Source organism: Hermetia illucens, chromosome 6, assembly GCF_905115235.1.
Source record: "Hermetia illucens chromosome 6, iHerIll2.2.curated.20191125, whole genome shotgun sequence".
Classification (NCBI taxonomy): Eukaryota; Metazoa; Arthropoda; class Insecta; order Diptera; family Stratiomyidae; genus Hermetia; species Hermetia illucens.
This window is the reverse complement of record NC_051854.1, coordinates 4,582,377-4,606,518: the sequence shown is the minus strand read 5'-3', so window position 1 is coordinate 4,606,518 and position 24,142 is coordinate 4,582,377. Positions and strand designations below refer to the sequence as shown.

At 42.8% G+C, this 24,142-nt stretch overlaps 3 protein-coding genes across 4 annotated transcripts in view; 1 reads left to right on the top strand and 2 right to left on the bottom strand.

Annotated features, from left to right (window-relative positions):
• Nucleotides 1-1,137: 1,137 nt before the first annotated feature.
• On the bottom strand, nucleotides 1,138-3,021 carry LOC119659609. The gene is made up of 3 exons (XM_038067780.1): nucleotides 2,504-3,021; nucleotides 1,931-2,242; nucleotides 1,138-1,864 (listed from the first exon to the last, which is right to left on the bottom strand). The coding sequence occupies exons 1-3, from the start codon at nucleotides 2,837-2,839 to the stop codon at nucleotides 1,361-1,363; spliced, it is 1,152 nt and encodes a 383-aa protein (XP_037923708.1). The 5' UTR covers nucleotides 2,840-3,021; the 3' UTR covers nucleotides 1,138-1,360.
• Nucleotides 3,022-3,275: 254 nt separating this feature from the next.
• On the top strand, nucleotides 3,276-8,931 carry LOC119659633 (another transcription unit protein). The gene is made up of 4 exons (XM_038067832.1): nucleotides 3,276-3,413; nucleotides 3,474-3,573; nucleotides 6,627-7,344; nucleotides 7,411-8,931. The coding sequence occupies exons 1-4, from the start codon at nucleotides 3,383-3,385 to the stop codon at nucleotides 8,692-8,694; spliced, it is 2,133 nt and encodes a 710-aa protein (XP_037923760.1). The 5' UTR covers nucleotides 3,276-3,382; the 3' UTR covers nucleotides 8,695-8,931.
• Nucleotides 8,932-14,836: 5,905 nt separating this feature from the next.
• Nucleotides 14,837-24,142, bottom strand: part of LOC119659775 (CDC42 small effector protein homolog) — a 95,390-nt gene continuing 86,084 nt past the window's right edge. For both annotated transcript variants that reach the window (XM_038068039.1, XM_038068037.1), the window contains exons 4-5: nucleotides 19,786-20,227; nucleotides 14,837-15,898 (exon numbers count right to left, since the gene is read on the bottom strand). In XM_038068039.1, the coding sequence (XP_037923967.1) occupies nucleotides 15,890-15,898; nucleotides 19,786-20,034 (258 nt within the window). In that variant the 5' untranslated portion in view covers nucleotides 20,035-20,227 and the 3' untranslated portion in view covers nucleotides 14,837-15,889. The remainder of the gene's footprint in view (nucleotides 15,899-19,785; nucleotides 20,228-24,142) is intronic.

Here is a 24,142-nt window from a genome sequence, read left to right as displayed (position 1 = left end):
CTTGGAAGAGGAGGCGATAAGGCAGGTAGACATCTATGAGGAAAAACGGGATTCCCTCACTCTAGCCCCGCTGGCAACTCGCGGCAGACACCTCTCCTCTAAAAGTTGTAGCACCCTAAAACAGGGTTATTTTCATGTCATTAGTAAGGCAATTATCACGGCAATTTGCAAGGAGGGTTGGAAAAGAGAACCGCTCCTTCCCCACCGCACTCGCACAAATGATGACATGAAAATGGTCCAGTGTTGGGGCACTATATTATTTAAGGAGAGATAGTCGCCGCGAATATTCTGCAAGGCTAGGTTAGAGAAATTTCCCCCTTTTCACGCGTGCCTTCCATGCCACCACCTCCTTTACACATCTACTCTCAGGAGTGCGGGTCACAAAATAGCCACATTTTAACGTACCATCGATTTTTAACTGACCACCACAATTTTCATATGTCGATAGAGAATGGACCTTTATCTTTGTCCGCCATATCCTTTCTCCCCTGAGGTAGGGCTGAAAATGCGAAGTTTGCCATGATGTCAGGAAAACTCCACTCTATGCGACTATAATTTATAAAAAGAGGAAAGGGCCATCAAATTTTCATCAGGATCACAGAGAGATTTTCCCCTTCTACTCCTTAAAATTGATAGTTCAACTTTTACCAGCTATAGATCCTTCAATTACCCAATATGAGTATTAGAATACTAGCAGGTGAAAATCCGAAAATTTTAACCACGACGAGGGTAACTCACTGCGACGAAAGAAAGAAAAGATTAACGAAGGAGCGACGCGTTGCTCTGGGTTCGAATCCCAGGCGTCATAGATGTTTGTGTTTGGCTTGCTGTCGTGAGCTTATCAATTGCATAGCGTTAAGCGTGAGGATGATGAAATTGAAGCAGTTTCATCAGAGGTGGATGCCCTATACTCCGCTAAAGAGTGAGCAGGGAACAGGAAACACTAAAAGGAAAAGAAAATCTACTTGAGAGAAGAAAAAAAAGCTCGGCCAAATGACGAAAACCTCTACGAGTAAAATGCAGAAGCCATCATCATCTGTTCAGCTCAAAAATTGTTTCAAACACAACACAACCGATGCAAGACGATTCTCAACAAAGGCAAGAAACCAAACCCAACTCAAACAAATCCAATCTTCATCAAGAAAATGTTCATTTGTTTCTCCATAACGGTATAGTAATCAAAAAACAATAAAATTTTAAAATTTTGCTTTAACATCAAAATTGAATTCATTCGGACGATAACGAAATTCTGTCCGCTCGCGAAAGGAAGTCATCTGGAGCTTGCCGTTCCGCATCTGTTACCGTTCCATCATTCAAAAAAAGTGAAAAATGAAGCATCTTAAAAGCATTCGCGACAACTCTAAGTGAATTTAGCGGCGGCTGCAAATATCTCGGTCTTGTTTTTCTCGAAAATCAGCTCCGTCATAGGCGGCAAATTGCTCCGATCTTCGTCCTCATACTTGGGGCGCTTATGGAAGCCACCCAGGGCGTCAATCGCCTCCGCCTGGCCGAGCTGGGCAGCCGTTACAAAACACTTTTTGGCTGCTGCGTAGTCCTTTTCCAATCCGCCAAGACCTCTGGCATAAAAAACTCCCAAATTATACATGGCCTTCGGGTGTCCCATCGAAGAGGCGATTTGGTAGCACTCCATGGCTCGCTTCGGGTTCTTCGGCAAGCCTAGTCCCTTCTCGTAGCACAGCCCCAAGTTGAATGTGGCTCCCGGGTGGTTGTGGCTGGTCGCCAGCTTTAAGTGTGCAACAGCTTGGCGATGCAGCCCAGCCGAGAGACACTTGATGCCCATCTTGTATTCCGTTTCGCCGAGGAAGGTGACGAGATCAGCAACAGCTTCGTCCACGTTCTGCTTCTAATCAGGATGAGAAAAATAGTCCTTTTCCTTGTTATGACGCCAAAGAATTTCATCCAAATTTACCTGCGACTCACTGCTGGGGGCCGAACTTATATCCGAATCGTTGCTGACATCGAAGACCGCAGCCTGCGGGCCATCGGGCTCATCATGAGTGAGCGGAGCTGGGCTGAAGTTCTCGAGAAGTGTCCGCTTCGCGAGCAGGGATGGATAGTTGGGCGAGGCGAGCACAAAATGCGACAGGAACGATGAGTGAATCGCCCGCGTGGGCGACTGCAACATCTGCAGGTAGCGCGACTTGCACTTATCCCATCCTGTATGGCGTCGCTGGAGGCACATCAACTGACTAGCGTACCACCCAAAGATTATGGCACCGCTCTGCCCGTGCAAAAAGATCCATTGAATTAATGTTAGCGCGCTTATCGCCTCAGAGGTACCAATCAGAGCGTAAACAATTGAATTGCTGTTGAGGATTTATCGCGTCGTTGATTGGACTTCTGATTAGGATTTGGAAATCCTCTGATAAGCGCTAAACAACACAAATGGTCGTGTAAATTTCACGCTTATCAGCCAATCGATAAATCTCCGACAACAATTCACGGGCGCCCGCCCGGCGGCGGAAATGCTTGGTGAACTTACCCAGGTGATGGCTCCGAGGATCTCGCTCACCGGACATCCCCGGCGCTTGTTGTTTTTGTGACCTTTGGCGCGGGCTCGGTCCCAATTCTCGCAGTGGACATACGGAGTGTCACACTCGCCACGGTTCGCGACAACTACACACAAGTATCCCGGATCAGCAGCAGCCGGCCCAAACAAATGGTGGCGACATTTTGGGCCGTTCTCATGATGCGGTTGGTGGTGGTGATGCTGCTGCTGTTGGGGTGCCTTACAGACCCAAAAAGATTGACGGACATCCAAGACCTTGCATTTGCGCTCGAATGTTTCCTTTACGCGGCGCGAGACATACTTCCACATTGCTTGCTTGCTTTAGAGCATTTGTTCGGTTTTATTCAGTTTACTGATACTTTATACTTAACGTTTGTAATACTAGGTAACGATAAAATTGATTAGATAAAGGAAGATTCCCGTTTTTATTGGGAGGGTTATTTTACGCTTCAAGTTTCAATAATGGCCGAAATGTGACAGTGTTTTGGCAATTTGACAGATTGAAGCAAAAATATTGGAGTTTTGTGTTGCCCGATTTTGTTAGTATGTTGCCTGTGTTGTTGTTGGGTTCAACAAATATAAGTTTTGCCTATTATTCACATGATTTCTAATCATTATTAATCTATTCTATAATATCTTCCAACATATAAAATCCAAATCTCATTCTCAAGCTTTTCTGAAGTTTAATTCAAACCACAACGTACTCTCCTTTGATGTATGGTACTACCCTTTGCGGAGAGATTCCATTCAACGTGCAAGTTGATGACATGTGTCAAACTAGCTTTCAACTTTTTGGGTGTTTGTGTGCCGCGATTGCTTTACGTTTAGCGAAAATTTGAAATTTTAACACAAATGGGAGGTCCAGACTCAAACGACGAGTCGGGTAAGAAGACATAATCCTTTACTTCTCAGGAGCTCATTGCATTTTCATGGAAATTTCTAGGATCCGGCTCAGATACCGGCTCGAGTAGAGGAAGTCGCAGCCGTAGCGGAACACCAGATGCGTCAAGATCTAAGGAGCACTCCCCAGAAAAAGAAGGAGGGTAAGCGAATTTCTGCCTAAATAATTCACCCCAGAATAATCCCAGGAATATGATAATCGTTTGTGTTTGGCGTATGATGATTTGGCTTCTCCGGGCTAAGGCGGGCGGCATTTTGCGCCAGTATCCAAAGCCTGGATATGCGTTCATCACTTCTGCAGTACTTTTTTTTTCGTATCGGAATAGCTTCCTGGTGGTAATACAGTTACGTCACTTTGATTTACGTGGGTACCTGTGTTGTGAAATTAATCCCACGGTCTTCTTAAAAGACGCAATGATTTTGTGACCACAAGCAGAGCTCATTCTATACCGTGCATGACTTAGCATTCATACTGGTAGATGCAAGACCCACCCAAATCTCTACCGAACTAAGGAGTACGTCCCCCGTGCTGAAGCGCAACACCACGCTGAGACCCGAAGGTCTCTGTTCGCTTGAACGTAACCACAACCCCCATGAAGTTCCCACTAGGAGGCCAACCGCAAACAACCCGTTGTTCTCACATACAACCCGAAGTATGAGAGTCCAGGGGCTATCCCGGTTCCCTTGGTACCAGTATACCCCTGCTAAGGTTTCGTGACCTATTGCCACTTCAGATGAGTCCCCATGCAGACTCGGGTCTGATCGCCTTAATTAGGCTTTTGGAGCACTCACCCACTACATCACGGCCGGCAAACCAATCCAATACAGGATCTCCCAATGCCACCACTATGGAGGTTCTTCTCAGTCACTTGGTTTTGATTCGGTCTACAGGGTTTCTAGAAATAACAGTAAACAATCACAAGGCTATCTGAATTACTCAACTGGAAATCTTCACTTGTTTTTACCCACTTTTCTCCTTATGAATGGCTACGCTGGAGACAATTCATTTTGGGCGAGATATCATGCAAACATCAAGATAAATTCAGAGTATTAACGGGCTTGAATTGGTTAAATCCATCTCCGTTCATTTGGAAGTAAATCTATTCTAGTTTTCGGCTATAATTTCGAGATTGTGTGAATGGATATTGATTGAGCTCGAAGCTTGTGTTGACAGCTCTACATACAAAATTTTCTAACTATTCGTGGGTCTCTACTCAACTAGGATGCGTTCCGTTTTTCAACCGGCCTCGTGGCCACCTGCGCTCTTCCCGGCCGATGGCGAGTCCGCCAAGCCCGCCGGACATTTGCTTATTGGCTAGTGCGTCCAATGAACGTGTGCATTGTTCGTCTGAAACAGGGCTGTGAATCGGGTGTTTAGTATCGCTCCGCTCCCAGCTGAAACAGGGGTTTTGGCGTCAGATCCTGAAGCGCGGTTACTCGGCCGGACGCCAAAACGAACGCCGCGATCATGCCTCCTTCCAGTGCCGTCTGCCTCCAGGAAGAAAAATTTCAGGAGATTGGCAAGCCCACCGATGTCCAGACTGAGTGCGTGCTCCCCACGCTCCAGGACGCTACTTCGTGTGGTGTTTCAGCTCCCTAGGAGTGTGGGCTGCTGGCGAAGATGACGAAAGCGCCTTCAATTTGGAAACGGACTCTCCAAGCCCGTCACTCTTGTCGAAGACCTGGTCGCCGTAGAATCGTACGTTCTTTTCGTACAACAGCTCAACAGGGCCGGAAGCAAAATCCCCGCGAAAAGCTGTACGGAGGCCAAGCAGGACGAAAACCAAGACGCGACCATAAAGATACGACCGTATCTGCACTACGTGACGTGACACTACATTCAGCACAACTGCCGTGACAAGGCATACCCGCATTTCACTAGCGCAGCAGCCAACTGCAAACAACTACATGTTTTGACATTTTAACAAGCGGATACAAACCAAAACCGAAAAATCGTAGCAGTCAAGTGAGTTCATTATGTGCAAATGATACGCGACAGGCAACTCGGCCGCGTCGCGTCGTGCAGTGTGGATTGCTGCCTATAAAACCATATAAAGATATTTTGGCAGGCGATTCAGTTTGGGGCCGCGTCGCGTAGCGTAGCGTGTATGCGGTTGTACGCTGGCGTTTGAAATGTCCGAATGACGGCTTTATTAGCGAAAATGATGATGAGAGGATGAGAACTTTTCTCAATGTATATTGTCTAAGGCAAGCCGGATGGGTTAGAATTCTAAGCTGTATTGAATCGATTGAATGCCTCTTAATATCTATTCGCCAAGAACTAGGATGTCCTGTTTCGGCTGTTGGACTGTTTGTTTGCTAACTCTAAATATGTGGATAACATTTGAAAATTGTGGAAATTGTGGACCTTGTGTGTAAATGAGAGAAATTTAGATGAGTGAGGGCAATAAATTAAAAGAAAAATGCTCAGAATCATGACGAAGAATGGTAAGAGGGCGGGGACCAGTTTTACTTTGCTTGGATTTGGGAGCAATGCGGACTTCTATTAACCGACCGATTACCTTTAGTTTGTTTTCTGTTACTTTTGAGTTCAGTATTAGTACTTAATGGAGGATTACGTAGGCGAAGACAGTAGAAGCTGGAAATATTGTTCGACTTGTCAGTAGACATATGTCCTTTTGCGAAGATATTACTATACAGCCTCAGAGAGGGAGGGTCAATGTGGTCAAGGCGAGGAACTACTGAGTCAGGGTGGAAAGTATAATTTCTGAAATCAGTTTCATAGTATTGCTTAGTTATACATCCAACTACTGAGTATGAAAGCTACTTATTCGTAATGATGCGCCGTACTTCGCTTTTGGATAAAGCAGGCTTTGGGTAGTAGAGCCAAGCTCGTTAGGAAAGGCTCCCCAAGGGTTCGAAGTTTGTAAAATTTTGAGCTGTTTTTCGAGATGAAATTTCAAGGAAAAAGTACGTCCCAGATATTTGGGATTGTTGGGTTCTAAATTTCCATTTCTTAAATTGCTTGTTTAGAATTTTTAAATATGATGTTGGCATGCATTTCAGTCAGAGAAATTTTGGGGGGATGTAAAGAGGCTTTTGGGGACCCGCATTTGAGTGTAATTCCTTTGACACTTGCCGTATGTTCTTTCGCGAACTGGCCGTTCGAAACGTAGATTGAACGTCTATGTATTCGAATACAATTCTGAATAAACTAATTATCAATCTTCTACAGGTCCCCATCCCATCGTTCTCGATCCGGCACTCCACACAGTCGGCGCAGTGGATCACATCATAGTGGCTCCCATCACAGTGGTTCCCATCACAGTGGTTCGCATCATTCCGGTTCGCCAGCTTCACATCGTTCGCGTTCTGGAAGTTCGCACCGAAGTCGATCAGGGTCACGTGAATCTCATCACTCGGCCGCGTCTGGCCATTCTGGAGGATCACATCATTCGCGTAGCCGAAGCAAGAGCCGTAGCAAAAGTAAAAGTCGTAGTCGGACACCGTCGCAACAACCAAATGCCAATGACGTAGAAGATAGTCGCTCACATTCACCTAATCTTCAAATTGACGACGATGCTGGCTCAGAACGATCTCGATCACGTTCAAAAAGTGGAAGTCGTTCACGTTCTCGATCGCGGTCCCGATCTGGTAGTAGAGCATCAAATCATTCGGCTGTGAGTAAGCATTCAAGATCCAGATCGCGTTCTCGATCGAAAAGTGGCAGTAGAAAGAGTCGATCGAAGTCACGATCAAAGTCGGGATCTAGATCAAGATCTCGATCCGGTAGTGGAGGCACCAGAAGTGGGTCAGAATCGGGAAGTGATTTTGGAAAGAGAAAGAAGAGGAAGAAGGTAGTTAGTGGGTCAGATAGTGAAGGAGAAGACGGTGCGGCTGGAGCAAAGAAAAAGAAATCAGCGGTGATCGATTCGGATGAAAGTGATGATGAGGTATGTACCGAGTTTCAACAAAATTTTAATCAAATATTTTAATTCATACCAATTTTTCCCGTTTAGAATAAGGAAAAAGACGGAATTACGGCTGACGCACTTTTCGGCGATGCTGATGATATCAGTTCAGATGAAGAAGAAGCCAAAAAGAAATCGGATACTGAAGCAGATCGCCGTTCACGTAGCTCCCGGTCTAAGACACGTTCACGCTCACGAAGCAAGACCCCGTCTCGATCTCGATCCAGATCTCGGTCTCGTTCAAGCTCTCGTCGCTCGCGCAGTAAGTCCGTTGAACGTGGACCGGAAGAAAACGAGAAAGAAGAAGAACCAGAACCCATACCAGAAACCAGGATTGACGTTGAAATACCTCGAATCGTCACTGACTTGGGTAAAGATATTCACTTTGTAAAACTACCAAATTTCTTGTCCGTCGAGACACGTCCTTTTGATCAAGAAACTTATGAAGATGAAATCGATGAAGAAGAAACCATGGATGAGGAAGGTCGTCAACGTATCAAGTTGAAAGTGAGTAACACAATTCGTTGGAGAGAGTTTATGGATAATTCTGGCGAAATGGTGAAAGAATCGAATGCCAGAATGGTAAAATGGTCAGATGGAAGTATGAGTCTGCATTTGGGAAGTGAAATATTCGATGTGTATCGTCAACCATTACAGGGAGACCACAACCATTTGTTCATTCGTCAAGGTACTGGTCTACAGGGTCAAGCTGTCTTCCGAACTAAGCTCACATTCCGACCGCACTCAACTGAATCATTCACTCACAAGAAGATGACACTGTCCCTTGCTGATCGTTCGACAAAGACAAGTGGCATTAAAATTCTTACACAAGTCGGAAACGATCCCACCGCTGATCGTCATTACTATCTCAAAAAGGAAGAAGAGAAGCTGCGCCAAGCGATGCGCAAACAAGCCCAGTCTAAGCCGAAACGCAATAGCCGAGCGGGCGGCGCTGGAGATAATCACCAGGGACCCAATTCATCGTTCCGCGAACATGACGAAGGAAGCGAGGACGAAGGTGGTGTATCGATTGCAGCAATCAAGAACAAGTACAAGAATAAGAATACGAACGTCAAGCCTGGAGCTGCAATTTATTCATCGGACGATGATGATGGCTCTGATTTTGAAACGAGGAGGAAGAAAAACGTCGACAAGACGAAAACTCTTAAAGCACTTCGTGACTCGGATGAATCGGATGGTTCTGACGGTGGAAGCGGCGGAAGTGGCGGTAGTGGCGGTAGCGGTGACGAGGATGGTGATGATGATAAGGATGGCAATGATGATGATGCAAGCAAAGGAAGCGGCGAGGGAAGTGACAATGGAGATGATTAGTAGTTCAGGTCGAATCTAGACAAAGAATTGTGCATAGATTTGTAATTATTAGATTCGTTTTTCGTCGCTATACTTAAGTAGAATTGTGACTTTTCATAATTTCTGCTAACCGATTTAAGATTATTCCGTTGAGGAACGATGATGTCAAAAGATTTTAAGACTTTGTTATTAGTTTGATCAGTTTGAACCCTGTAAGATTGATAGGATTCGATAATAAAAAATTGATTTGAAAACGATTATTTGCGTTTTTTTTGTTGGTTAGCAATATTAAGGAGTGGCCCCTTGAAACCGTTCATGGAGATTGAAGACAATGTGAAGAAGAGCTACTGCGTCTTATTGAAGGTTAAGTAATGTATTACACATTATGTTCCACAATAGTGGGCACAGTATAAAGTCCTGTAATACCACAGGTTACTCCTGAAATCCAACATCAGTGTCGTATCAGAGCCGTATTTCTTCCTCGTTAAGTAGTGTGAGTATATTCCACCCTTATCAATCGCTAGCGGAACAAAAACTCTGCCCACCGAGGAACTACGAAGAGCAAAGCCCCGCCAGGCCTCTATGTTCCTATGACTTCGTTCCTGCACCGACCCCACTAGCTTGAAGGATGTCGCCACTGAGTACAAAGCCCTAATATCCGCTTAGCTGTCGGTCAGAATGACTGTGTTACGCTTGGGACTTTGATCATGTCCTTGCTATCGACAGGCTTTCAGTATCGCCAGTACTTCCGCTTGGAATCTCCTGGCAAATCCTGACAGTTCTGGTTAAGCGGCTACCTCTCAGAGCAGACTGGATTATCCTAGTTCTTAGCATGGATTTTACCTAACTCGTAAGATACCCCTCCAATCCTATACTGGCTAAGGCTTTCATGATGACATTGGTACTAACGTTGTTGAATGCTCTCTCTACATCTAGGAAGGCAGCTACACTAAGGTAACCGTTCAACCGTGCTAATTACCTTGTGTAGAGTGCTACTGTGGATTTGCCTTTGAAGTAGCACAGACACTTGGAGAAGGATGCTTTCTATAATCGTCCTTAAATGGATGTCCAGGACGTGCTCTAAGGTTTTTAACACGAAAGAGATGAGATTGAGTGCGGAGCTGTTTGCAGCCCAGCCGATTTTATCCTCAATAATAACCGATTTGATTGCCTCACATGAATAGGGCTGCATATTTTCCAAGCAAGGCTCTGACTCATAGCTTTCCTCGCTGGCAGAGAACTGCGTCTCAACCAGCAGCTCCAGTATTTCACCAGAAGTTTACCGGCTTTTTAAGAAAAGATGGGCTCCTATGTTCCGTCGACAGAATCCTACTGAGTCTGGCAGATTCACTGCTCCTTTCAATGTTCTGACAATAGTCCAACCAGGAACGCTTCTTGGCAGTCTTGAGGGCCGACCGGTGCCTCGCCAGGAAGTCTTTGTATGGCTCTAGCAGATGTTGATAACCTCGTTGGTCGGCTTTCTGAGGACAGATGAACAGATCTTCAGTCCACCTCAGTGGCAATGTCTCTGTGGCGGAATCTAGACTGAGAAGTATCCAACTGTAATCTGAGAAGGATCTCTGATCAGACACTTTTCAGTTTTCCACGCTAAGAAACTCACAGTTCTGCGAACTTTGAAAGTGCAACATGCTCCTATTACACACCGATAAATTTGTGCTAATAATAAAATGAATTAATGACTTACCTCTTTCGTTAATTTCCGAGCTGCTTCAAGGCGTATGGCCTGCATTGGCCTCGCAGCGTATCGACAGGGTGGCCTTCTTTGCTAGTATGCTGGACGCCAAATGTTGCAGTTTTTCTGGCGGAACCGATCGGTCGTGAGCCATGTAAGCCGAGCAAATATACAGGCTCACCGCTCTGCTTGCTCCAGTTTGACCACCACTAGGTCACTGAAACTCAGGTTGGAAAAGCGTGCAGACTCTTCATCGGCAGGATACATGCTCCAGGTGTGTCCCGATAAGCCTTGTGGAATAAATTATAATATTTGCTTTGGAGCCCTTTCATGGTTCTTCCTGTATTAGTGCGCCGTCGATGTCTTCCTCTAGGAAGAGACCAGCAGATTAGCTGAGGCGCACTTCGAGTGCTGCAGATTTATCTGCGTTACCCTCAGCATGATCTGCTTGCGTCATTGGCGGCGCGGCTGGATCCGGCCCATCGGCCGGTTTCGAGGAGCGGAACACTTTCATTGTTGCATTCCTGGCTCCGAACCGCACTTTGTAGTCTGTTTTTTTCCAGTGCCTCCAGGTACTCTCCGTTTATACGGAGCACAAAAGATTAGCTGTTCGCCTGGGACTCCTCTTCCTTGATGACTACTCAGTCGCCCATGAAGGCGCAGATATTGGACGCCCTTGTTGTTATCCATGCGGATTTCTGGCAACCAGATGCAAGTGACCAGTCTCCTGGGGATTCCGTCAAAGGGGATGGCTTTGAGCTTTACGCCCTCCCAGGCAACGCTGATCTTACCGATGCAAGATCCGCGAAAGTCCTTGGAAAATTTTTCCTCGTGTGCCATAACCCACGGACCAGCTGAGAGAAATTGAAGCAGAGCATGAATCGCGTGTGTTGTTGTCCAAGGACCACCTCCGACAGCCTGGGCTCAACACTGGTCAACACGTCCGGCACTAGTTTGCCGGTAGCGGAATTGCTATCCGCCAGTGCCACACGTAAGTGACTCCTGGCCACGTCGCTGAAGAGTTTCGCAGTTCGTGTCTCGTCAGACTGTTGCTGCTTACCTGTTTGAAGAGGTTACTTAGCGGTCGAGCTCTTGTTATATTCTTTAACAATCGCCTGGTATTTAACGAGGTCCTTTTGATCCCGTTCGTCGACCCTATTCTTCGCAATCTTGCTCAGAATATGTAAGGCCTTTTGACACTGGCTCTTGAGTAGGACTCCAGTGGACTTCCGATTCTTAGCCTATTTACGGTGAGTGACGTTCTTGCTTTTGGGGACCCTGACGTCGACGATTTTGGGTTAGGAGTACTTTGGAGCGCAATGCTGACCACATTGCCTCCTAGTGTACGGTCTTGAATGAAGTGCTCTAACACACTTCAAGGCCCTGATCCAATATGGATTGTTGCGCCAACGATTATTATTATTATTAAGTACTTTGGATGGTGCTCGCTACACCCAGCTAGCCTAGTCCGAACTGCCGCTTCGCCCCGGAAGGTCCCTGCGGTTGTTTTCAGCACAGCGGGGTTACGAATGGCATCGACTGTACTGCCTTCGGTGGCTACTGCACCACCTCTTCTTCTATCGTCTTTTTTTTTGTGTTTTTTATTTAAATCCATGTCTTGGTCACAAGATTATTCCGGGAACAATGTCCACTCTAGCCCGCTAGCCCCCACCAATATGAGGTCTTATTTAAAACTGAAAGTGCTCAAGGAATTTAGAGTTCGCATACTAAGTACCAAGCTCCCCATTGGCTACGCAGTCCTCGGCGAATGCTGTTCCAGTTTGGCTTGGGGTCGTGTTAGCACTTTCTCCGATGCAGGGAGGACGATCGCAGAGTTTGTTCTTCGCAACTTGATTAAATTTCTTCCAGTCGATCCTCCTGGGGCCCTTGAAATGATTGAAGACCTTCACAGCGAGCTTCTCATTGCAAATTCCTTTTTAAAGAAAGAAAGGAAGTAAAGAAGAATCCTGAGACAGTCTTACTTACTGTGACAATGTTTTCTTTTGGCTTATTGTCTGTTCCGTATCATAAAAGGTAAGGTTCGATTACCCTAGTTAAACTGCTAAGATCGCCAATTTGACAAAAATGTTATCATGCAGTGCAGTGCTCTTAAAAAAATCGAATTAAGCTATGTTCACCAGTTACCGCAACGAGTGAAGTAATGGTAGATGTCGAAAAACGCGCTGAACCGGTAGTTGAGTTCTATACTTTTCTTTTTATTTGTAACAAGAGACACAGCAGCTGATCAATAGTAATTTTTCGCTACCTTCCTTGATCACAACAAATGTGTGCTCGTATAAACCTCAAGGCACAGTTTATTACGACATTATCGCTTACTCCACCACATGAATTGCTTGAAGCTAATTCAGGCATCCCCGTATTCCTCCTTTAATTCCTGGCTTTCTTTGATTTTTATCAAAATTTTCTTGGTTGATGGGACGCCTTCTTGAGTCTACCAGCAGATTATTTGCCCACTGGAGGTCTTAGCATGATAGCGTCATATACCTCAATTACTTGGGTAGACCACCGCTTTCATCATTCCTGATTGTTCCGGGATATCACTCTTGCTAGTGCCACCCGGAATAGACCCTCTCAAAAGTCTCTTCTTACGAGAGCGCCTTCCATCACTACTACACCAATTTCCGATATCAATAAGTTATGATTTCTAGGATTTAGCATTATATTTTCTAAAATTGTCTTGAATTGTACGATTGGGTGTGCCGCCGGGGACCTTTTCCTTCCCTCAAAGAACGTTATGACTTTTAAAGCATGTTTTTTTTAGGCCAGGCTATCGGAGGTGGCCATCGAGTATTTCTTGGACAACACAGGCAACACACGGGATTTTTCCCCTGCTTCGATTTCTCTCCCTGAGTTATGGCGTATGAGGACCCATTCTCTAGGAACTTTCGCGGATCGTGCGTTTTGGAATTATCAAAGGGTAGGCAAACGCAGGAATTTAGGAGTTCAGTTAATATACGACACGTCCTCTGACAAACCCAAGGCATGTATACTAACTAAATTTTATACTCAAATAATAGCACTAAATACCTTTATCTTTAGGGACATAGTAACATTTTCCTTATGTTGAGTACCAATTAAAACGGTATGTGTGATGAATTTGTTCGATGCATTGGGGTTCTCAGGATCTGTAAAGAACATGAATTATCTACAGTAGTAGCTTTCACAATGCCAGTAACTGCACGATTTCTAAATGTTTTTACCTGAAAAGACATCTCTCTTTGAGTGTTAAAATCTTGATATTTCTTCTTTATATCTCTTCATCATCTTGTTTAATTATTAGAACGATGTCAATCTTGCCACGATGTTTACATTTTCTTGCTTTACTTTCTCGTATTCACAAGCAGGCAAGTCCTTATCGATTCCGTTGAGTAGCACAGGACGCAACTGGAACTTAATCGTAGATAAGAATCGGCATAGCACTCTGGAGGATTTGATTTTTTCGAAGATCCTTTTCCTCCAGTAATTTCCAATTCGCTCCCTCGTTGGAGTTTCTTCATACCAGAAGTGATGGAAAAGAGGTTCTTGAGTTCAAAGTAGAGTTGCGGTCTTTTGCGATCGATTACCAGAGACAAAGGAGATATTACTTATTGTCGACCGCCAGTTAAGTAGAATTATACTAGATGGTAGACAATGGATGCAATTATTGATTGATTGCCTCATTTTGTTTGGTGGGAGTTCAGCTTTTTTTCTCGTGAAAGTAAATTACGAAGGCCATTTTATTGCCTTTTGTCTCTCACATTACATCTTAGAGTCTACAGAAGTAATTTTATGAAATATTCGTAATAAGAATCCAAGTCAAAATTGTTGGACCTATTTTTTTGTGTCCAAACATCAACCATTTTTAACAGTTATCATAGACTTTGGATTGAAGTATTACCGATCATTCAAGAGGACTATACACAGGAGGTGAAACTGCTTAAGCAAGCCTTGAATTTTTATAGGACAAGAAAGATGACATCTGATTCGCGGTGCTCTTCAGTTCTGCGCAACACTACGTGGAGGTATTGATACCCATTTGTGTGATGGTATTAGTGCATGTGATTGCGTTTGGTATAGAAGTTTAGTGCCAAATCAATCGGAGAAAGCGGCAATTCAAATGATATTAAAATGTCACTTCATGGTATCAGTTTCCATTCGGTTGTTCGTGACTGGTTACATGGATTCGCAGACACCAAAGTGCTATAAAAACATGACACACAATATATTAACAGATGAGCAGAACGCACTTGACTCTGCTTCAAACCACGTGATTCATTTTCTGTCCTGCTTTTTCTTTAGAGTTTCATCCCCTGTGTATAGTCTCCTTACCATCAGTACATTTTTAGAAATTATTAGAAGGAAAATTCGAATTTTAGGCCAATTTTCTGTACAATTCACTAATTCATCCGACAGAGATTACTTAAAAAATATAAAGCCCATTCAGGAAAACAATTATTTATCATTTACATATTGTGCTTTAGCTTTGTATTCATTCTTCAACATCAAACAGACATCAATGACAGTTTTCAACGAAGAAAAGGACTCATTACAGTAGAATAGATATTAGAAAATATATAATTTTTTAAATAAATCTCAGTTCTGAGTAAAGAGCGGGTTGGTTAATAAATAAATAATAGTCAAAATTGCAAGGAAGCTCCAGTTCAATGCGGGAGAAAAGAGTACTCGGTTGTATAAGGATTAATCAATTTGCTGTACACACTATACACTAAGTACAAAATATCATTTAAGTAACTTCTATACTCGCATAATTTCTTTTTACTGGTTGTTCTCAACAAAGTGTCTCCCCACTTTGCAGAGCTTCGCAGAAACTGCGAAAACCCTGCTTAGTTTCCATATTACAAACTACACTAACTAACGTTCTAGAGTTCTCTGCAATTGTAAAAATTCTTCTCATTATTCGCTTAACGTAATGCATTGCTAGATTTAGTATATTTCCTATTCTAATAATCTTTTCGTATATCTAACTTTATGGTCATTACTTTTTGATTTTCTTCCTTTGTTATTCTTATTCGAATAGAAATTGTTGGAAGTAACAAATGAAACCATCATTCTATTTGGCCAATGGAATTTCAAGTACTTTTTGTTTGATTCGTTTAAGGGGACTTTGTAGGGCATACAAAAATCTTATATTTTCCTATTTACATGTTTCTTTGCTATGTCAAACTCAAACGACTTAGCTTTTCGAATCTCCAGTTTGTCTAACTGACGGAAAAGCTAGACGGAATTCTATAGCAAACGATAATAACGTGGTAATTTTATTTGTGATTCAATCGTGTAACTAACGTTGTTTGCCGTTCTATTATTCTCTAAATTTATTGCTTATTTATTGTAATTTTAAAGTCACTCATTGTGTTGTCAATTTAGTTGCTGTAACCGATGGCGATATAAACAATTATTCTCTTCTTCCAGTTACTCTTCCAGGTGCTGTTAATTAATGGCCATGTGATGATTACGATGATGACGGTGTATGCAAATATATTCTTATAAGGAGATCATTTTTTATCAGCAAGCCTAAAAAGATATAAGAATATTTGTTAAGGAACTTTTTTCGAGACAATATTCTTGAGAAATAAATGTAAGATTAGATCTATTATACATCAATACATTCAACATTATGCAAAACATCAGCTCTGTCAAGAACGGTTTAAAAAAAATAAATAAGAAAGTGGAGTACATGTAGAGTAGCCCCAAAAAGATATCCCAGAGGGCAGATGGGAGGGAATTCTGATACTGTTTATGGTGAATAAGTTGTTTACCTTTGGTACCAACTTCGCAGAGAGATCCAGATCAAAAATCCACCCTGTAACTCTATTCTCCTTGGATAAGGACACACTTTTCGTTTGATTAACAGCTATCTGTCTAAGGACAAAAACTGATTTTTCAAAGATTTTTCGTCACTGACTATGCCAGGTTATGCCAGAATGCACACTTTTCGACCATGAACAAGGAGTTCTATAGACTGAATATTTTTGAGATAAACGAAGTGATATTGAGGGCAATAATCCTTTTCCTCATGCAATACTGCACTGTCACAATTTGGTAAAGTTGTCGGTGACAATATCCCTAAAGGCCACCCCTTTTAGCTGAGCCCTGATTTTGGACAGGATTTTGTTACAAATCATCAACGGCGGAACAACCGGTATCCGGTCCAGGCCTGCCTTCCAGACCTCCCGGTTTTGCGACGAGGCCCACCAATTCGATATCCCTAAAAGCTGTCTGGCGTCCTGACCTACGCCATCGCTCCATCTCAAGCAGGGTCTGCCTCGTCTTCTTTTTCCACCATAGATATTGCCCTTATAGACTTTCCGGGCTGGATCATCCTCATCCATACGGATTAAGTGACCCGCCCACCGTAACCTATTGAGCCAGATTTTATCCAAAACCTGCCGGTCATGGTATCACTCATAGATTTCGTCGTTATGTAGGCTATGGAATCGCCCATCCTTATGTAGGGGGCCAAAAATTGTTCGGAGGACTCTTCTCTCGAGTTCGCAATTTTTCTTGCTAAGAACCCAAGTTTCCGAGGAATACATGAGGACTTCAGATTAGAGAAAAAAGAAGTTGAGGCGTAACTGTCGAAGTTAGAAGTAAGTTAGAAATCAACCAAGAAAGTACAGATGGCGAAAAGCCATATGAACCGAACTTTTCGAAGAGCAGGAACGGAGTCAAGTTGATAAACTTTCAAAAGTTAATTCCGGTCGAGTGCTCTGTTGGAGTTGAGTTACTTTTTTTCCAACCAATTCCCCAAAGACAGCGGTGTTACATCGGTCTCATATCCGCTGATTAAAATATCAAACGTTTACTTGCCATAGATCGACATTTCACCTTAAAGTGAATGACCGTTGATGGATGTCTTCTCTTTTCCATTTTCAGCTTCCTTCCTTTGAATAAGAATTCACTAAAACCTTTTCATTTGTGTTATCTTCTCCTAAATGCACTATTTACGAGATTTCCTCGATTAACCAAGATTGAACTGATCTCCTGTCTTCATATTTTCCCCTGGAAAGAACTGATTTGCTGACATGTATCGTTCCAGACACCAAATAGATTTTAAGATAGGGAGAGTTTAGTGTTTCTTAAAAAGTAGGAGGTGACCCAATCAAGTGTTTACTAACGGGAATTGTATCTTTCGGTGGACGGGTCTGATGAGTTCTGCCACATTCTACAGAGAATAGTTCCAAATTGAAGCAGCTACGTTAGATATTCAAAAAATATTTAAGTTATTTTTTCCTGTCTTATCCCTTGGTGAAGTATAACGGACCAACCATACCTAAGCGCCATCGTTCATGGTTCGCTGAAATGCACTTGAACTCTTCCAAGAACTTTCCAAGACGCCTGCACTTCTCATCAACTGTTCTGCGCCTTCTGCGCCAACTGCTCTGGACAACCGACTCGGCGGCCATCTTGGGAGACTGAGTTTCACTGGTTGGCATGACCCCTCCTTAATGTGAGACCTATCCACTGACACTGCTGTCCGGATTTCACGTGCTCCTGTGCTCCGACCTAGTTTTTCGTTTGAGATTGTGTCAGGTCAGCGTACTCCGATGATACGTCGCTTTCTAGTGAGAGTGGTGATCACTTTTCATGTGGTACTTCTATATAGCAACCCAGATCTTGATCTTGGTGTTGAGATAAGTGCATTTCCAGATTTTAGACAAGGCAGCGGAAGCGGATCTAGCGCTGTTAATGCTTCGAACGAAATCCAGTTCGGTATGACCACCAGTAACAACCACGCTACCTAGATATCAAATTGAGTATACATGCATAACAACACAATGACAACTGCACTACCCTCAGCCTATCATGAATCCAGCCAGACTAACAGATTTTATTTAAAAATTTTAATATTGGGTCCATCATTCATTGCAGTGATGAAATATTGATGGTGTAGGGTAGGTCATAGATTTTCCTAGTTTCATTTCAACTGTTTTTTGCCGTTCTTTTCTGGAGCGTAGCGCTGTATTGTATTTTGGGGCATTTTGGAGATGTTGGAATTAGAATCTTGGATGTGGCATATCATGTTGGTAACAAAAGAAAGTCGACGAAAGAGTTCACCGCCATCCGGAGTTTAGAGCCTAAAGACACATTTGTCGTTAGGTTGGTGCTCTAATATTTCGGCTTACAAATGACGCAGTATTTCTTGAAATTATACAATTGATATAAACCTAGGAATGGGGCATATTTGCGAGCTCAGCAAGCGTAATTTCTACGATTTTGTTTAGAAATACTTCTTGGACGGTCTGGCGATATTATATTCTGGTCTTCCATATTTGAACGTTAACTCGCGTGTCATCCACGTCTTTTTATTAAAATGGTAAATTATTGGCAACCGCTTGATGTCGATGGAGGCAAATGCTCTGGGACGTGCAGCTTTCCCAATCGGCAATGGTTTTTCTTTTTCTCCTGCTAAATTAGCGCAGGAGAAAAAGGAAAACCATTGCCGATTGGGAATTTTTTGTTGAGGATGCTGAGAGTCCTGAGTCCGCACCCACTTGATGACGGACGGATGACATTCCCATTGCTAAATTAGCGCAGGAGAAAAAGGAAAACCATTGCCGATTGGGAATGTCATCCGTCCGTCATCAAGTGGGTGCGGACTCAGGACTCTCAGCATCCTCAACAAAAAATTCACTTCGGCCTGGTTTAGGTCTGAACATACCACGGATTTCACTTCAATACAATTCGCACTCATGTCGTGTTTGCGATTATATATAAGTGGATCGATTACCACCTGTCGCTAATTTTCACGTCAAGTTGCTCCTAGGGCAGAGGTGAGGCAGCGTCTGGTGAGTTGCTTTTGCCCTGGACGAAACCGTCAGTCAACTTTTTTTTAATCTGTCCTTCAGTTTATATGAACTTTCCATCAACCACAAGGATCAGAAATTACTTGGCCTTCATTAAAATCTTCCTATATACCATTTAATTGAATTAAAGCCTATGGGCAAATGCAATAATTTCAAGAGGCCTCTTTAATTATTTCGCTCTGGAAGTGGCTATTCATTAGCAAATTTGATCTATAATTAAAATCTTTACAGACAGAAAATATAAGATAACCTTGCGTGCTTAATTCGGATCTACATACACATATCTTCTTGGCAAGGTTATGATTCTTTCTTTTGGTTCTAGGTTGCTTGGTTATTATATTTTTCGGTCACTGCATGTCAAGCACTTAATTTACTTAATACATTCGGGGCCGGCTTTATATGACCAAAATGGGCTAATTTAATTCCTATGTTAAAAAGTCTCGGCAAACCAAATTCTCAGAAGTAGACCACAAAACAATAGAAGCCTCAAAAGTCCAACACAGTTCGAATCAAAACCAAATAAAGACTGTCTGAATGTAAACAAAAACAACAAACAAACCTGAAAGACAAAAAAAGTATTTAAAAAATATTCACCTGTAATCTCAGCGAATTCATTTCATAGCCTCCTTTACTTTGCATTTGATTTTGTATGGCATTCAGGTGATTTGTGGACAATTCAACATCCGCTGAACCAATATGGCCGGTATGTACAAAATTTGTTGGATAACCGATCATTGAACGATCGATATGTAATCTTTGTCGTCTCCGACGTGTTGGTGATTGCGGTTGATGAAAACAACATGAGAACCATTGTAACCAAATATCACCAGTACTCGCTGCCATTTTACTTGATATTTTATTCTGTTGATGCGCCACGATTTTAGATTTTTATTGCAACTTTTGTAGTGAAATAAATATTAAATTTATTTAAGGATTCAAAATGGCGGCCGTGGAGAGAGATAATATGGCGGTCGTTATGATGTTTTCTCCTGAATATATCCTCAAAATGTGGAGTCTGAGTTAATTCTGGAGTAATCTGAAAATAGGAAAAGAAGATTCATTAGAACTAATATTCAAATCCAACTCTCATGGATATCTATGCATTGCATCTTTAATTTAAGTCATTTACATTGCATAATGACGCGCACTGACTTCACCAGCTTCCACAGAACAGAAAAAGTTTTTTTTGTTTAATATTAATCTTTTTTTGTCTTCATAATTACGTTTTCTCAATATTCATTTCGATTAACTTCAAACAACGGCCCTGGATGAAAAGTTTATAACGTTCATGCTGGGTCATGATCGTTTTTTAGGCCGCTTTGTCACATGCTCGTAGATATTAAGTTAAGGTAGGCAGAGTACATGCACATATATATGCACTGAGTGACTAGGTACATTCACTTTGACCTTAATAGAAGGCATTACTTTTCATTCTGAGTTGGAACACAGCTTGGTACACGATTGTTGCTGTGTGACATGTTTTTATCGCACGCAATCAATTGGAAATGTTCAAGAGAAATTTTTATGAAAAAATGAATTGTTTTGGATGGTACGGTTGCATTTTATAAATGCTTATGCATGATTTTGTTTGGAAGAGAAATTCAGAGGCTTTGAGACAAATATATACAGTAATGGAGTGAGAAAATCGCCGGAAAAGCTTATATGAAATATGTAGGACTACTTCATTTTTCCCATTTTCCCTACATATAACCGAGACTCCCCCCTCCATTCCATGGGGTAGTTTAGCGAACAGTGTCCCGTCAAAAACATTGCCAGGGCTTTCATCTCGCTCCTCTTAAAGGACAGAAAAAACGCCGCTCTAGAGAGTCCGAGTTCTTTTACAACCATTTTCGACTGCCGGTAAGAATTTCAATTTCTTCATCTTCTCTCAAATTTCTGTAACCTCCAATTTAGACTTGGCAGCAGATGGTCTAACGCCTGCTGGCTCTGGCTCCACCATTGTGGATGGAAGCCTCCTTATTGCCAGCGATGTGCGAATGTCCTGGCGCTCACACCAGGTAACATTTTGTTTAGTCGGCCATGATTTGGCTGCAACTGATGGAAGATCTGCATCAACTGACGCCGCTATTTAGTCCTGATGGCTCTTGAAACAGATTCGAAGGTTCGAAGGTTACGAGAGACCTAAAGTACCAGAGTAATGTGACGGATTTTTGATATTGTTCGTGGGTATGGTGCTTCCACATTACGTTGGAGTTGAGATTTGCAAACATGATAAGGTGGGAAGCATATAGTTACCCCACTTAACAATCTTGGTAAACATAACTTGTTCAGTATTCCTAAGATTTAGCTGCTTTCAAGCGGTTACATACTGAGTCCGCAAACTCTCCGCTAGATACTACGATTATCCATTTCCAGAAGCCATAGGAAGGGAAAGAGAACCCTTCCATTGGTCATCCCCTAAGACATCCTGCCTCAATAGAGTTCCGTCCGACCACTATGTGTATCTATCTCCACTCCAGCATGTGGGAAATTCAACTGATGAACAGCTGATTGCTTCTATGCTATCTTGCGACGTCAAAAATCGCTTCGAACTAGGCGGCAACCTAGCCTGTGTGAAGATGGGTTCCCTGATTTTGGAATATATGTATATCTCCTTTACCTCGTGCAAGTAATTGGAATATAAACGTGGGTAAAACATATAATATATATTGTAGTGCGGTAGGGCTCATAAATTCAAAAAAAATTTTTGTAAAAAAACTAAAACATGTACTTGAGGTTTTACTTTGACGGTTGTTTTTTACTATTTATTTGATTTGCGTTGTTTCAAGAAGCTTCTACACGTCTCGTCTTTTGACATGGGGAAATTCGCAACACTTCACACTCCTTAGTTGATGAATGAAGCGATTACCACCTGTCGCTACATTCGATCACGCTGCTCCCAGGGCAGAGGTGAGGTAGCGTCTGATGAATTGCCTCTGCCCTGGGTGAAACCGTCAGTCAAACTTGGGTGTTTAATCCAAAAAAGAGGAGCCCGCGGACCACAAGAGAGGAAGTAAGTTGCTTCCCAAGTGTTCCGGTCCGTCAACAATTGAATGCGGACTCAGGACTCCCAGTGTCCTCAACAAAAAAAAATACAAATACAGTAGGCCAGTTCATTTTGGATCCATTTTGATACCTTCAGCAGATACTATGTGACCAAAGTACTTAACTTTTTTACAGAACAGTGGACACTTCTCTGGGCTTAGTTTCAGCTTTGCCAGTCGTAACCGTTGAAACACTTCTTGTAAGATGTTTACGTGTTCATCTAACGACCTCCCGATAACAATGATATTATCTAAGTAGACAAGGCAAGTTTTCGAATTGAGACTGCGCAAAGTCTAGTTTTTCGAACATCGCTGGGGCGTCGGAAAGGTCGAAATGTCATAACGTTGAATCTCAATAAGCCATTACCCACGGTAAGGGCGATTTTCTCCTTATCTTTATATGTTATCATTTTTAAGGAGGGGCAGAGAACTATTGTACATTCGTCGAGGTGTCCAAGATGTCATCGATTGTTGGTAGTGGATAATTGTCCCGTGAAGTCACTTCATTCAATCGTCGGTAATCCATGCAGAATCGAATACGGTCGTCCTTGTTCTTCATAAGGACTACTGGTGAATTCCACGGGCTTTTGGACTCCTCGATAATACCTTCCTTCTGCATTGTCTGGATCAAAGATTCCCAGACGTCAGCCAGTCACAAGAAACTGGTCAGAGTTATTTCTTTCATTTTGGATATGAGTTTGATACGCCTCAGAGCGATATTAATCTGGGCGCTCAGTATTAGTAGTTTGTAGGTCAACCAGGCTGTTTTCTGTGGACTTCGAAATGGAGCGCTTATATGGGAGGGTATTGTTCAATACCCGTCACTCTGACAAGAGACTTCAAGCCAGGGAATTACACACTATCTCACCTCTGTCCAGCGGGGCACCGTGAGCGATCGTGAGTCTCTCATTCACATGATGGCGGGCTGCGGTAATCTGGAAAAGCAATTTACCCCTTCCTCCTCCTCTGAGTGCACGGATCACTTTTGTTCAGAAATTGCTGGCAGAGTAGTCCTCTAGTTGATTAGAGAATCTTTCTTTATAAGTGTGACCTCGTAAACTCTAGTGGACGGGCTATGTGTTGTCCACCCTTCAAGAAAATTCCCAAAGGCCCATTAGAAGGCGAGGTGGCAAGAGGGCAAACGACCGCCTTGAAAGGCTCGAAACAGATCGGTGAATGCAATTCTAAAGTTAGCTGGACACTGCCTGCTTTGTGAAAATGGAGGATACAATCGATCAACTGATGAAAGTGGATGCCGAAACTTTGCGTGGCCAGGGACCATCTGAAAGAAAAAGTGGAGTTCAAGGGTCTAAAAAACGAAGAAGTTCCCTAGTAGAGTGTATTTATCAGATGGCTAGTAGTTGCCTTTCATCAGCTTTTAAGCCCCTCTTGAATGTTACATTAACGCAAGTTCAAATGATCTTGCTGGAATGGCCTATGATTTAAATTCATGGTCTAACTGCTTCAGTGCTTCTTCGATTAAATAATATTGATGAGATCATGTAATCTGAAACCATTAAGCAATCATTCATCAACATTTTCACTCTAAATCAAGTTGTCTAGTCTCATTCTCCACAAAAACACAATCCATTCAGAGGCATGTATCGCTTTTATGGCTTTCCACACACGCATATGGTTACAGACTTTGAAACTGAAAGTGAAACGAATTGTCCCATTTATTGTTCTAAATAGAAAGAAACGAGAGCAAGATTATCACCAAAAATAGAATAGACGGCATTCCTTGCATTATATGAAGTCTAGTACGAGCATCTAAGGAGTGCTTTGCATTGTTAACTGCATAGTTTCCGTTCTTGTCTAGTGGTACCGCCAAAGAGACTTATGCGATTTGCTTCCGCTCAGTCTGGCTGGCTTCCCGACTGGAATACCATGAACCCTAGTACGACTCA